This window comes from Scylla paramamosain, chromosome 16 (genome assembly GCF_035594125.1).
Source record: "Scylla paramamosain isolate STU-SP2022 chromosome 16, ASM3559412v1, whole genome shotgun sequence".
In the NCBI taxonomy this organism is placed as follows: domain Eukaryota; kingdom Metazoa; phylum Arthropoda; class Malacostraca; order Decapoda; family Portunidae; genus Scylla; species Scylla paramamosain.
This window is the reverse complement of record NC_087166.1, coordinates 17169638-17184439: the sequence shown is the minus strand read 5'-3', so window position 1 is coordinate 17184439 and position 14802 is coordinate 17169638. Positions and strand designations below refer to the sequence as shown.

The window sequence follows — 14802 nt, the reverse complement described above, 5'->3', positions numbered from 1 at the left end:
CCAAATAGAGTTCTATTGATGCATTTTATTGTTTTGGTACGTAAGTAGCTGAAAAACACCCATGATACACGTTTTTCGTAATGTCTTGTCGTTTTCCCTTATATAGTACTTCAGATGCATCTTGGCATTTTTGTACGTAACAAGCTCAAAAACACTAAAAACAGTTGTTTTTGGTAATGTTACTCTGTTTCTCTATAAAGGATGTTTTTGCATGCGTTTTAGCGTTTTATCATATGGTAGGCTTTCCAAGCATTTTGCCGTTTTGGTACCTAATAATGGGAAAAACACTCAAAATGCACATTCTGGTAATGATGTTCTGTTTCTCGATGTAGAGTGCTTTTTGTGTGTTTTAGCAATTTGTTACCCAAGAAGGTCAAAATCTTTTATAATGCACGTTTTTTTTTTCAAATGTCTTTTCGTTTCCCAATATAGAGTGTTCTGCATGCATTTTCTCATATTCTGCGTAACAAGCTCAAACACATTCAAAATGCACTCTTTTTGGTAAAATTATAAACAAAAACAGTTATAAACAGTTATAAACAAAAACACCCATAAAGGGTGTTTTTGTATGTTTTTTCAGCGTTTTGGTACATAAGAAAGTTAGAAACACTGAAAAGAGACATTTTTGGTATTATTATTTTGTTTTCCCATACAGAGTTTTCCATGCATTTTTTTTTTTCTTTTATCATTTACAAACCTAGCACGCTCATAAAAACTCATAATGAACGTTTTTTGGACATTTCTTTTTCTTTCCACATATATGGTGATTTGCATGCATTTTGTCATTATGGTACCTAACAATGTGAAATACACTCTAAATACATGTTTTTAGTAATGTTCTGTATCTTTATTATTATTAATAGCCTATTTATTATTAATGCCTTTTAAGGTTTGGTAACTAAGATCAAAAACGCATCTGGTAATGTTATTTAGTTTCTTCATATAGAGTACCATTCAAGCGTTTTAGAGTTTTGGTGCCTAAGAAACTAAGAAACTCTCATAATAAACGTTTCTTTTCTGCGTAACTAGCTAAAAAAAAAAAAAAAAAAAACGTTTTCGGTAAGATTATACTTTTTTTTTTCTCTATGAAAGTTTTTTTTTTGGCAAGCATTTCAGCGATTTGGTACGTAAGTAGCTCAAAAACACTGAAAGAGACCTTTTTGGTAATATTGCTTTGTATTCTCATTAAGGGTTTTTTCCACCCTATACATCTTTTTAGTTCCAACGACGCTCATAATTTTTAAACAAAACGTTTTTTGAAATCTCATTTTCTTTCCCCATATCGGTTGCTTGATATGCATTTTGATATTTTGTTACCTAACAATATTAAACACTCAAAATACAAGTGTTATTCCTTTCCTCCGTATATAATATCGTTCATACGCTTAAACTTTTTTGTACCTTAAACCCTCATAAATAATCATAATACAGATTTCTCGTAAAGTCCTTTTCCCTTCGCCAAATAGAGTAGTTTACATGCTTTATGGCGTTTTTGTACGTAACAACCTCAAAACAATCGAAATAATTCTTTTTAATAATGCTGTTTTGTTTCTTCATTGAGGGTGTTTTCCATGCGTTTTAGCGCTTTGATACGTAAGAAGGTGAAAAACGTTAAAAAGTCACGCTCTATATAATGATGTTTTCTATTTCCATATAGAGTGATTTGCATGCTCTTTAAGCGTTTTGGTACTAACACCATATGGAGAAACAGAATAACATTACGAAAAAATCTCTGTTTTGGGAGATTTTTACATTAAGTACGGGAACGACAAAATGGATGCAAAACACCCTATATGGAGAAAGGAAAGTACATTACATGAAACGTGTTTTTTTTAGAAAAGTTTTTTAGAAAACTTTTAAACGCGTGAATAGCACTCTATATGGAGAAAAAGAACAACATTACTAAAAGCGCTTATTTTTAGTGTTTTTCACTTTGTTATGCAATAAAACGCCAAAATGCATGCAAATGATGCAGGAACGTGTAGAATGAGGTACCAAAACGCAATAACAAAAAAATGAAAAAGAAAACAATAAACCAAAAATAAACGTGTATTGTTTTTTTTTTTCATATAGGTTCCAAATCGCTAAAATGCTTAAAAAGAACTCTATATAAGGAATCAGAGAGATTTTACGAGAAACGTGTATTATGAGTTCTTTTAAGTTAGCTTCTTAGGTACCAGAACTCTAAAACGCGTGAAGAGCACTTTATATATAGAATAAGACAACATCACCAAAATCTTGATTTTTTTTTTTTCACATTGTTAATTACCAAAATTCCAAAATGTATACGAAGCTCCCTATATTGTGAAACAAAATGGCATTACCAGAAACGTGTCTATTGAGTGTTTTCGAGCGTGCTAGAAACGAAAACGCTAAAAAGATTAGAAAGCAACCTTTATTGGAATATAAAACATTAATAAAACGTATCTTTTGAGTGTTTTTTGAGCTTATATACCAAAATGCAAAAAACTTATGTAAAACACCCATTTATGGAGAAACTGAATAATATCAACAAAAATGTGTTTCTGAGTATTTTTGAGCTTGTTAGATAGTGAAACGTCAAAATGCATGTTTATTACCCTATATAATAAAAAAAATATCAAACCTGTATTCTGAGAGTTCTCCATATTATTAGTTACCAAGGTAATTAACACTCTATATGAAGAAACAGAATAACATACCAAAAACGTGTATTTTGAGTGTTTTTCATACTTGTAGATACCACAATGACAAAATGCATACATAGTACTGAATATGGGGAAAGGAAACGATAATACCCAAGCCGTGTGTTTTCAGTGTTTTTGAGCTTTTTAGGCACCAAAACGCTAAACTGCATGTAAAGCACCCTATATTAGAATAGAAAATTATATTACCAATAAAATCTTTTAAGAGTTTCTAAAACGCGTGAAAACACATTTTTTGAGCTTTTTAGGTAGAGAACCGGCGAAATTCATGCAAATTACCCTAGATGATGAAAAAAAAAATATATATAAAAAGGGTATTATGAATGTTTTTATTTATTTTTTTTTTTTAGATTCTTACGTAGCAAAACGCTAAAAAGCGTCTGGAGAAAAAAACTATTGCAAAAAAAAAAAAAAAAAAAACAGAAACCTGCCCTTTGAGAACTTTTATTTTTTTACATTTATAAGTACCAAAACTGCAAAATGTATCATTAATATAAGGAAACGAAATGTCACTAATAGAAACGTGCCTATTTTTAGCGGTTTTTCTGCTTTTTAGGCATCAAAACGCTAAAACGCTTGGAAATCACTCTTTATTAAAGTGCAAGACAAACGTATCTTTTTAGTGATTTAAGCTTTTTACGTATCAAAACGCTAAACCGTAGGCAAAATAGGCTTTATTGAGAAAGAAAAAAGCAGTTTTTTGAGCTAGTTATGTGCAGAAAAGGCAAAAGACATGAAAATTTCGTATTCTATATGGTGGGAAAAAAATATATATATATATATGACCAGAAAATTGTATGATGAGTACTTTTTTTTTTTTCATATTCTTATATACCAAAATGCTAAAGCGCTTGAATTGCACTCTGTATGGAAAAACAAAAATTACAAAATAAGGGTGTTTTCAATGTTTTTCTCATTGTTAGATAACAAACGCCTAATTGAATACAAAGAAATTTTTATGGGGGAATCGAAAAGACATTACCAGAAACCTGTCTTTTCAGTGTTTTCATCGTTTTATTAACCAAAACGCTAAAATGCATAGAAAGTACCCTTTCAACAACAATACCAAAAACATATATTTTGAGTTTTTGAGATTCTCACGTACTAAAACACTAAAACAAATCGAATTCCTTTTATAGAGAAACAGAATAGCATTACCAAATTTTTTGTTGCCCTTGGGCAGTGTCCTTCCTACATAAAAAAAAAAAAAAAAACATGTATTTTCAGTGTTTTGGAGATTGTGACGTACAAAACGCCAAAATGCATGGAATACTTCCCTTTATGGGAAGGAAACGACATTACAAAAAAAACGTTTCTTTGGTAACAAAACGCTAAAACTAGTGGAGAAAGAGAACAATATTACCAAAAAACATTTGTTTCGTGTTTTTTTTTTTTTACGTTAAGTACCAAAACGCCAAAATGCAAGGAAAGCATCCTATATGAGCTAGGAAAAAGACATCACTAGAAGCGTATTTTGTGAGTATTTTTGACCTTAGCAAAACTCTAAAACGCGACATATATGGAGAAAAAACAATAAAAAAAAGTTTATTTTAAATGTTTTCGCTTTGTTATGTACCAAAAATCCCAAAATGCAAGTAAAGCACTCTTTTATTGGGAAACAAAATATAATACACGTTATCGTAATGTCATTTCTTTTCATCATATAGGCTGCTTTGCGTGATTTTTTTTTCGTTTTGTTACGTAATAATGTGAAATACTTTCGAAATATACGTTCATGGTGTTTTTTTTTTTTTTTCCTGTTTCTCTTTATAGAGTGGTATTCAGGCTGTTTCGCGTTTTGGTACCTAAGAAGCTCAAAAATACTTATTATTCTCGTTCCTCCTAATGTCCTTTAAAAAAGTTACGTGCTATAACTCAAAAATGCATGCAAAGCACCCTAAATGGAAAACAAAAGATTACCACAAATGTGTCCTTTGAGTGTTTATGAGCGAGTTACACACATTTTTGTAATTTTGGATATTTTCCATGTGTTTTGTCATTTTTTGCATGTAACAAGCTCAAAAGCACTCAAAATATTTCTTTTTGTTAATATTATTGTTTTTCTCAATAAAGGACGTTTTTCATGCATTTTTTACTTTTTGCAAGTACCTAAAAAGTAATTAAGCTTAAGTTGCTCAAAACTCTGGAAAGAGACTTTTTTTACGCGTTTTGGAGCCTAACATGCTTATAAACACTCAAAAGACACGGTTTTTGGAAATCTCGTTTCCTTACCTCGTATAGGTAGCTTTGCATGCATTTTGGCGTTTAGGCACCTAACAATGTGAAATATACGCAAAGTACACGATTTGGTAATGTTCTTATGTGTATAAATATAGAGTTTTATTAATGCTTTTTCGAGTTTTAGTGAGTAAAAAGCTCAAAAACACTTATGATACAAGTTATTCGTAATATCTTTTCGTTTCCTCATATAGAATACTTTCCATGCATTTCATCGTTTTTCTACGTAACATTCTAAAAAAAAAAAGTAAAAATACTTGTTTTTGTAAATATTATTTTGTTTTCCTAAAAGGTGTGTTTTGCATGCGTTTTATGATTCTGGTACGTAAACAGCTCAAAAATACTCAAAAGACACGTTTTTGGTAATATTGTTTACTTTTTGTTTTAAAGGATGCTCTAGATGCTTCTTAGCGTTTTGGTGTCTAACACGCTCATAAACACTCAAAGGACACGTTTCTGGTAATGTTTTGTTTCCCATTTAGGGTTCTTTGCATACATTTTTGCGTTATAGCACGTAACATTGTGAAATGCACTCAAAATGCACGATTTGGTAATCTTTTTCTCATTAAAAATTGCTATTTATGCTTGTTAGCGTTTTTTATGTAAGAATCTCAAAAATACGCGTTTCTCGTAATGTTTTTCCGTTTTCCATATGAGGTGATTTCCATGGATTTTTGTGTTTTGGTACCTTACAATGTGAAATACATTCAACATACAAGTTTCATTTTTTTTTCTCTCTCTCTCTCTCTGTTTCTTTTTTATAGAGTGCTAATAGTTCGATTTTGCATTTTGGTACCTAAAATCCTCAAAAACACTCTTAATACGCGTTTCTCGTAGTGTTCTTTCGTTTCCCCATATTGGGTACTTTCTCTACATTTTGGCGTTTTTCTGCGTAAAAAGCTCAAAAACACTCCAAATACTTGTTTTTGGTAATGTTATTCTCACCCTTTGTTTTGGAAAGGAAACGAAATTTTTAGAAACGTTTTTGAGCGAGTTCTGCATCAAAACGGTGAAAAGTATGGAAAGCACCCTATATATGAATTAAAAAAAAAAAAAAAGTTAATACGAAAAACGTGTCTTATGTGTATTTTTTAGCTTCTTATATACCAAAAGACTAAAACGTATTCAAAAGGGTGCTTGACATGCGTTTTACGAGTAGTGTATTGGTATGTAAGAAGCTAAAAACTAAACATGACACGTTTTTCGTTTTTTTTTTTTTTTTTATTCCTATATAGGGTGCTTTCCATACTTTTCACCGTTTTGATGCATAACTGGCTCAAAAACGCAAAAAAAAAAAAAAAAAAAAAACAAGTTTCTAAAGTTCTCGTTTCCTTTCCCAAATATAGGGTTTATTACATGCATTTTGTCGGTTTGATATTTAACAATTTGAAATAAACTGAAAATACACGTTTATTTTTTGTAATGTTCCATTTCTCCGAACAGAGTGCTATTCATGCGTTTTAGCGTTTTAGTACCTAAGAAGCTCAAAAACATTTATAAGACAAGTTTATCGTAAAGTTTTTTCTTTCGTTTCCCCTTATACTTTGCATGCATTTTGGTGTTTCTGTACGTAACTGTCAAAAAACACAAATTTTTTTTTTCTTTTTGTAATGTCATTCTCTTTCTCAATAGCTTAGCGTTTTCGTACGTAAGAAGCTCAAAAACACTAAAAGACAAGTTTTTTTTTTTTTTTTGTAATATTCTTTTGTTTCCCATATGGTGTACTTTCTTTGTTTTTAAGCTTTTTGGTGACCAACACATTTATAAGAACTCAAAAGACACGTTTCTGGAAATGTCGTTCTTTTTCCCGTTTAGCGTATTTTGCATGCATTATTACATGCTAAAAATGGGAAATACATTGACATACACGTTTTTTTGTAAAGTTTTTTTTTCTCTCTCTCTCTCTATAGAGTGCTATTCGTGCGCTTTAGAGTTTTGATACCTAAGAAGTAAAAAAAAAAAAAAAAAAACTCACAATACATATTTCTCAGAGTCTTTTTCCTTTTCCCATATAGAATACTTTGCATGGATTTTGCCATTTTTCTACGTAACAAGCTCGTAAATACTAAAAAAATACACCTTTTTTTTTTGTAATGTTATCCTGTTTCTCCATAAATAGTGTTTTGCATGCTGTTTTCCATTTTGGTACAAAACACTAAGAAATACACAAAACAAAATGTTTTTTGTAATGTTGATTTATTTTCCCTTATAGTGTGGTTTATTTTTTCATTCATCTATTTTTTATTATAATATGTAATTAATAATATAATTATCAAAAACACTGTTTTTGATAATATTATTTCATTTATCCAGAAAGGGTATTTTGCATGCAATTTAGCTTTTCGTTAGGCACATAGCTCAAAAACACTGATAAGAGACGTTTTGTGAATGTTGATTCGTTTTCTAATATAAGGTGCTTTCTTTCCTTTTTAGCGTTTTAGTTACTGTTAAATCTGAAATAACCTCAATGGTCTTAATTTTATGAGTGTTGTTCTAGTTTCTTAAGTCTCCCTCAAAATGCACGGCCAAGCTCTCGTTTTCGTTTACTGTCACATAGTCACGTTCCTATAATGTGCCAGTATTTCTTGCTGCTGTGTTTCTAGTCCTAAATAAGGGGCTTTAGCCAAGGAAAAGAACTTTAGTAATTTATGTTCATAAGTATTACATTTACTAAGTATAAGTTTATAAATCAAAACTCATTGTGTGATAGTTTTTGTATTTTTGTAAGAATGTACTGAGAAAGGAAGAATTAGAGCTGTTGACAAACATGATGGCGTCTCACTTAGCCCTAGAATCTTCTCCTATTTCCGAGTTCTGCACGATGGAGAAATAGACATTCTTCATTTTGGTGCCCAGACCCGGGAAAGCAAGTACCTAAGTTCAAGATTTAGACAAGTTTGTGCAGTGACAACGAAATGGAGAAGCTTAAGAAGAAGAGAACGGCGTGTAGGGGCTGGGTGACAAGATCCTCACAAGCTCTCTCAGAGGTGCTAGCTCAGCCCACTCCCACCCTTAGTGAAATGGAGTACGCCATTCAAGAGTTTGACAAAAGACTAACCAAGTTAGATGAAGTACAAGAAGAACTAGAAGGTGAAGTCGAAGCTGAAGAACTGGACCAAGAATTAGATGAAGCTCACGCCTTCAGACAAGAAAGTATGAAACCTAGACTTCTAGCTGAGGACAAGATAAGAAAGTTAGCAGCAGCAGCACCAGGTGGGTGTCCAGTTCCAAGTAGTGTAAGTGGATCTCAAGACTCAGAAGCTGTGAATGTGAAGTTACCCAAATTGGAGCTGCCAAAGTTCAGCGGTGAAATCACACAATGGCAGTCCTTTTGGGACCAGTTCAACTCCCACATTAATGCTACTAACCTTCCAGTAATTAGTAAGTTTACCTATTTGTTGTCTTTACTGGAGGGGGATGCCAAGAGTGTGGTCAAGGGGTTGGCACATACCAGTGAGAATTATCAAGTTGCCTGTGACTTACTGAAAGACCGCTATGGGAAGCCAGAAAGAATTATTTTTGCACATGTCCAGGCCTTGCTTTGTGGTCATGTCAACTTTAATCAAAATGGAACAAAGAGTGTTGCTCAACTATGGAAGTTGCGTGATGAAATCCTAACACACATTCGTAGTTTAGAAGCTTTAGGTGTCAGTGGGAAGCAGTGTGAAGTGTTTCTCACCCCTATTATCCTGACTCGTCTACCCAATGAACTGAGGCTAGAATGGGCCAGGGATGGGGATGGACACGAAAGTGATTTGGAGTGGCTGTTACAATTCCTTCACAAAGAAATATCAAGATTGGAAAGATCTGAAGCCTTTAAGGGTAAGAAAAGCATTAGTGACGAAAGGAAAGAAAGTAAAGGTTCTAAGGAAGAGGTATACTCAGCTGCAGCCCTCCATGCTTCTTCAAAACAAGAAAGCTCTCTCTGCTCTTTTTGTAGTAAAAGGCATAAGTCGGAGAATTGTTTTGCTGTGTTAAAGTTAGATGGTAAGGAGCGAGGTGAGAAGATAAAAGGTTTGGGTCTCTGTTTCAAGTGCTTAAACAGTGGACATATGTCAAGAGAATGTAAGTCCCACATAAAGTGTACAAAATGTAATGGTACTCACAATGTACTTATGTGTGGCGTAAAGTTAGAACCAAGTTTAAAAAAGGAAGAATATAAAGAAAGTAAAAGTAGTGACACTAGTGCCAAACCTGAGAAAGTAGTACTTCTGTCTGGACAGGGTAGTAACTGCACTATTTTACAGACCGCAAAGGTCCAAGTAAGCACAGGAGATGGTAATGTTGTAGTAGCTAAGGTTATGTTTGATAATGGTGCAGATAGAACCTATGTCACCAGTAGTTTTGTGAAAAAGTGTAAGCCACAATGGGTCACTAGTACACCTATACTGTTCTCTAGTTTTGGAGGTCACAGTGCTGGAAAGAATGAACATAGAAATGTTTATAGTTTAAAGTTATGGAATTCTGAAAGGAAAGTTGTACCCATTATTGCAGCTGAAATACCTAAAATATGTCAGCCTTTAGTGAGACCTGTTGTACCCAATGCAGTGCTTAATTCATTTTCTCATGTTGCATTAGCAGATGATTATCAGCAGGACTCTCCTCTTGAAGTTGATATCTTGATTGGATTAGGCTTCTATTGGACATTGATTTCACCTACAGATGCCATTCAACTGAATAGTGTTGTAGCCATGAAGTCTGTCTTTGGGTATGTACTATCTGGTAAGATATCTGAGTTTGCTCCTACACCCTCTGAGTACTCTGCTCCACAACTGTTATGTATTTCCAGTGTTTCAGATGCTGATTTAAGAAGATTTTGGGATCTGGAAACTGTAGGGATTAAGCCTAAGGAAGTTGTAGAAAGTTACAGTGATGCCAGAGTACACAGAGAATTTGAGAGTACAGTGCAGTTTGTGGATGGCCGATATGAGATCATTCTACCATGGAAAGATGAATTTGCTAAAGATAGGCTTATGAACAATGAAGGTTTAGTCAGAAAGAGGTTAAATAAGTTAATGGTTAAGTTGGATAAGGACAAAGAACTAAAGAAAGAGTATCAAAAGGTGTTTGATAGTTATGAGTCTGATCTCATAATAGAAGAAGTACCAAGTGAAGAAGTATCAGGTGTGAGTCCCGTGTACTACATGCCACACCGTCCAGTAGTGAAGTTGAGCAGTACAATTACTAAAGTAAGACCAGTTTTTGATGCCTCTGCCACTGGTTACAATGGTGTGTCATTGAATGACTGTTTGCTGTCTGGCCCATCGCTCAACCCGGACTTGGTTGAGGTACTCATCCGCTTCCGTCGTTGGCCCTTTGCCATAACAGCAGACATAACTAAATCATTTTTGCAAGTAAGTGTTCAAAAGAATGACAGAGATGTTCATTGATTTTTGTTACCAAGAGAGGATGGTACGGTGCGGCACATGCGATTCACACGTGTACCCTTTGGTAACACAGCTAGTCCCTTTCTGTTAAATGCTACTATCAAACATCATTTGGACAAGTATCCAGAAACAAGTGTAATACAAGAACTGAAGTCTAACATGTACACAGATAATTGGTTAGGTGGTGCAGATTCAGTTGTAGAGGCATCTGAAAAATTTTGTAAAGCACGTAGTAATTTAGCTGATGCTAGTATGGATCTTACAAAGCTTGTGTCAAATAGTCTCTTGATTACATCCAAGTCCCATGACCAGTAACTTGTAAGTGGAGATGAACCTAATACTGTGTTAGGGCTGAAGTGGTGTAATTCACAGGATACATTCTCCTTTGTTGCCATTAACCCAGACACCAGTGTAGAAATAGCCTCTACAAAGCGGAGCATACTTAGTGTTATTGCCAAAATCTTTGACCCTTTAGGATTAATTAGCCCCTTTGTCATGTACGGCAAAATTCTCTTTCAAGAACTCTGGAAACTAAATGTAAGATGGGATGAAGAGATGCCTTCAGATTTGAAGTCAAAGTTTCAGAAATGGCTTCTTAGTAGTCAATGCCTCAAATCATTTCATGTAAACAGATGCTATTTTCCAGAGCTATCTTGGGGGGAGCTACGCAATGTAGAGCTACATGGGTTTGGTGATGCATCAGAGAAGGGCTATGGAGCATGTGTATACTTGCGAGTAACCTTAGAGGACAATTCATCTAAGGTATCGTTAGTAGCTTCCAAGTCAAGAGTTGCTCCCATAAAGACTGTTACCTTGCCAAGATTAGAGCTAATGGGAGCTCTTTTGTGTTCAAGACTGGTGGACTTTGTTAAGACTTCCCTTATGTTAGATAGTAACACTCAAGTTGTGTGTTGGACAGATTCCACTATTGCCCTGTCGTGGATACAAGGAGAAACTAGTAAGAAAGATGTATTTGTGTCTAATAGAGTAAGGGATATCTTAGAGTTAACACCTAAAAATTGCTGGCAACATTGCAGAAGCAAAGACAATCCAGCTGATTTGATAACACGGGGTTTGTTAGCAGACAAGCTTGTGGATAATTCTATGTGGCTGTTTGGGCCTAGTATGCTAACAAACACCCCTTGTCATCATAAGGAAGGTAGTACCTTAGTCACTGATACGAAGGAAACGAGCACCAGAAGTACTGTCTGTCTCAGTGTTCAAGGAGAACCAGAATCTCCTTTCATAGACTTAAACAAGTACAGTGATCTGAGTAAGGCTCTAAGGATTACAGCTTATGTTTTAAGGTTTATTAACAACTGTAGAAATGTGAAGAATAAGTTGAAAGGCTCCATCACTACTGAAGAGATTGATTTGGCTAAATTGAAGATGATTTATCTCATCCAACGAGGAGAATTCTCTGATGAAATAAAGACCCTCATGAATAATAAAGCTATTCCTCAAGTGTCTAAGTTAAGCAAATTGGACCCATTCATAGACGATAAGGGACTGTTGAGAATCAAAGGCCGTCTTAAGTTTTCAGACTTAGATTATGACACTAAACATCCTGTTATAATACCCAAGGGTCCTCTTGCCAAGCTTTTGATAAGATTTCAACATAAATTTCTGAAGCATGCAGGTGTTGACACTGTCATTTCATCTCTAAGGACCAACTTTTGGATCATAGGAGTGAGAAGACTAGCTAAGACAGTAGTGATGGAGTGTTTAAGCTGCCGTTGTCTTGATTCTAGACCATGCAGCCAACCTGTGGCTCCATTACCTAAGGAAAGAGTGACATCTGCTCCACCTTTCAGTGTCACTGGACTAGATTTTGCTGGCCCTTTGTTTTGTGCTGATTATCCTAGTAACAAGTTTTATGTTCTCTTGTTCACTTGTGGTGTTACAAGAGCCATTCATCTAGAACTCACAGAGTCACTATCCTTGTCTGACTGCCTCTTAGCTATAAGAAGATTTGTTGCTAGGAGAGGCTTACCTAGTATCATGTACTCAGATAATGCAAAGACTTTCATAGCTGCTCAAACTGAAGTACAGAAGGTATATGGTCATCTAGCCCCCAAATGGAAATTTATAGTCCCTCGGTCTCCTTGGTGGGGTGGCTGGTGGGAAAGACTCATTAGGTCAGTTAAACTTGCCTTAAGAAAGACTCTGAACCAAAATTATGTAAGTAAGACTGAATTAGAAACCATACTAGTAGAAATAGAGTCATCCATCAATTCAAGACCCTTGACCTATGTGAGTGACGATCCTGACTCCTCTCAGTATCTTACCCCCTCACATTTCCTCCTAGGTAGGGTGCCTCACAGTAAACCCTCACAGGATTTAGAACCGCGTATAGTAACTTCCAAGGATTTGACTGAGAGGGAATGTGTGAAGAATCAGAGGCTAGAGCATTTTTGGAAGGTCTGGAGTAATAATTATATAACCAATTTACCTCAAGTTGTCAAAGGATTCACTCATAATTGTAGTTTGTCTAAGGGTGATCTTGTGTTGATCAAGGAGGACAACATTCCAAGACTGAAATGGCCTCTTGGAGTTATAACTGATGTTTTTCATGGTAAAGATGGACTTGTAAGAAGTGTAAGGTTAAAAACAAGTAAGGGAGAGATTACTAGGCCTATCCAACGGTTGTATAACTTAGAAGTAACTAGATCTGATGACACTGATCTCTCTTGTAGGCCTATGGTCTATAATAACCCTGATGTTAATGGAAATTCATGTGATGAGGACACCAGTTTGTCTGTGGATACTGTTAGTGATGATAATGTGATTTCTAAGACTAGATCTGGTAGAATAATCAAGGTTCCTGCTAAGTTAGACTTATAAGATGATGAAGTGAAGATTGTAATATGTGTCATTAAGTTTAAGTGTAAGGATTTTTGTAAGATTTACATATATATTCTTAAGATAGGTGGCTTTAACGCCCCCTATGGGGGGAGAATGTTAAATCTGAAATAACCTCAATGGTCTTAATTTTATGAGTGTTGTTCTAGTTTCTTAAGTCTCCCTCAAAATGGACGGCCAAGCTCTAGTTTTCGTTTACTGTCATATAGTCACGTTCCTATAATATGCCAGTATTTCCTGCTGCTGTGTTTCTAGTGCTAAATAAGGGGCTTTAGCCAAGGAAAAGAACTTTAGTAATTTATGTTCATAAGTATTACATTTACTAAGTATAAGTTTATAAATCAAAACTCATTGTGTGATAGTTTTTGTATTTTTTGTAAGAATGTACTGAGAAAGGAAGAATTAGAGCTGTTGACAAACATGATGGCGTCTCACTTAGCCCTAGAATCTTCTCCTATTTCCGAGTTCTGCACGATGGAGAAATAGACATTCTTCAGTTACAAACACGCTCATAAACATAAGAAACATTTCAGGAAATCTCGTTCCTTTTCTTAATATAGGGTGTTTTACGTTCATTTTTCGCGTTTTGGTATTTTACGATGCGAAATACACTCAAAACAGATGTTTTTGGTAATGTGTTTCTCCATATCGAATGCTATAGATCTGTTTTCGAGTTTTAATATCATAGAATCTCAGAAACACATTTTTTGCAAGGTCCTTTCAGTTCCCCATATACGGTACTTTAGATCTATTTTATTAGTTTTTTTTTACCTAACAAGCAGAAAAAAAAAATATTTGTTTTTAGTAATGTTACTGTGTTTAACCACAAAAGGTGTTTTGCATGAGTTTTTTTTTATTTTGTGATTTGCTACGTAAGTAGCTCAAAATCATTCAAAATACGTTTTCCATTTTTATTTTTTATTTTTTTTTTTCATATAGAGTAATACTGATGCATATTTTGGTACCTAAGAAGCCCGAAAACACTCAAAATACTTGCTTTTGATTTTGTTATATGTTTCTCCATAACGTTTTTCATGCGTTGTAGCGTTTTGGTACATAAGAAGCTGAAAAAAAAACACTCAGACACGTTTTTTTTTTTTTGTATATATATATATATATATATATATATATATATATATATATATATATATATATATATATATATATATATATATATATATATATATATATATATATATATATATATATATATATATATATATATATATATATATATATATATATATATATATATATACGAGTATATATATATTTTTATATATTTTTATTTTTTTCCATGTAGGGTGCTTTCTGGTATTTGAGCGTTTTGGTGCTTAATACGGTCATAAACACTCAAAAGACACGTTTATAGAAATCTCGTTTCCTTTCCCAATATAGGGTGCTTTGTACGCATTTTGGTGATTTGGTACTCATCAAGATGAAATATACTGAAAATAAATGTTTTTGGTATTGTTATCTTTCTCCATATACTCGTACAGTGTAATTCATTGCTTTTAGTGGTTTTCCTACCTAAGAAACTCAACATAACACTCATCATACACGTTTCTTTATACTTTGCATTCATTTTGGAGTATTTGTACATAACAGGATGAAAAACACTCAAAATATTT

The 14802-nt window shown here is 33.9% G+C and overlaps 1 protein-coding gene across 1 annotated transcript; it reads left to right on the top strand.

Moving 5' to 3' along the window:
• The first annotated feature begins 7837 nt into the window (after positions 1–7837).
• Positions 7838–13153, top strand: LOC135108193 (uncharacterized). Its single transcript, XM_064018967.1, has 2 exons — positions 7838–10276; positions 10682–13153. Exons 1-2 carry the CDS (start codon positions 7838–7840, stop codon positions 13151–13153), a joined length of 4911 nt encoding a protein of 1636 aa, XP_063875037.1.
• Positions 13154–14802: the final 1649 nt, after the last annotated feature.